Below are 495 nucleotides of genomic sequence, written 5' to 3'. Positions count from 1 at the left end.
TTCCAAGTTGGTGATTAGAGGTGAGCCATGTATCAGAAGAAAAACTTTGATTAAACCTTATAGAGAACATGGTATATCAATACCCTGTGGTAGGGGTGTATGAATACTACCACCGTAGGTTCTGAAGGCTGTAAAAGGTGACTAAAAGGACAGCTGCTGCCTTGTAGTCTTACTTTATAGTAAAAGGCTAGGCCCATCGCTAATAGCGGTGGAAACTGCTGCCTTACAGTCTTACTTTTTAGTAAAAGGCTAGGCCCACTGCCAATAACTGTGGAAACTGCTGCCTTGCAGGTGAGCTTTTTAGTCAAAGGCTAGTCCCACCGCAAATAACTACGGTTCGGTTGATGACAGCAAGGGCATGCGGTTGTAAAATACCCTTCGCCAAACAATACACCATACCCGATGTTTTAAGGAATATGAGTGCGGCTAGGGCGACCCCTGTAAGCGACGCATGTCAGAACCCCCCTACTGCCATGATAAATGGGGTCACGACTG

At 45.9% G+C, this 495-nt stretch overlaps 1 protein-coding gene across 1 annotated transcript in view; it reads left to right on the top strand.

Annotated features, from left to right (window-relative positions):
* Window positions 1-416: 416 nt before the first annotated feature.
* The window catches only part of LOC135218910 (uncharacterized), a 2,198-nt gene continuing 2,119 nt past the window's right edge, over window positions 417-495 (top strand). The window contains exon 1 of the mRNA XM_064255353.1: window positions 417-495. This exon is cut by the window's right edge and continues 40 nt beyond it. Coding sequence (XP_064111423.1) covers window positions 417-495 — 79 coding nt within the window.

This window comes from Macrobrachium nipponense, chromosome 1, assembly GCF_015104395.2.
Source record: "Macrobrachium nipponense isolate FS-2020 chromosome 1, ASM1510439v2, whole genome shotgun sequence".
NCBI lineage: Eukaryota > Metazoa > Arthropoda > Malacostraca > Decapoda > Palaemonidae > Macrobrachium > Macrobrachium nipponense.
Note: the sequence above shows the minus strand (reverse complement) of the source record. Positions and strands in the feature narration are given on the sequence as shown.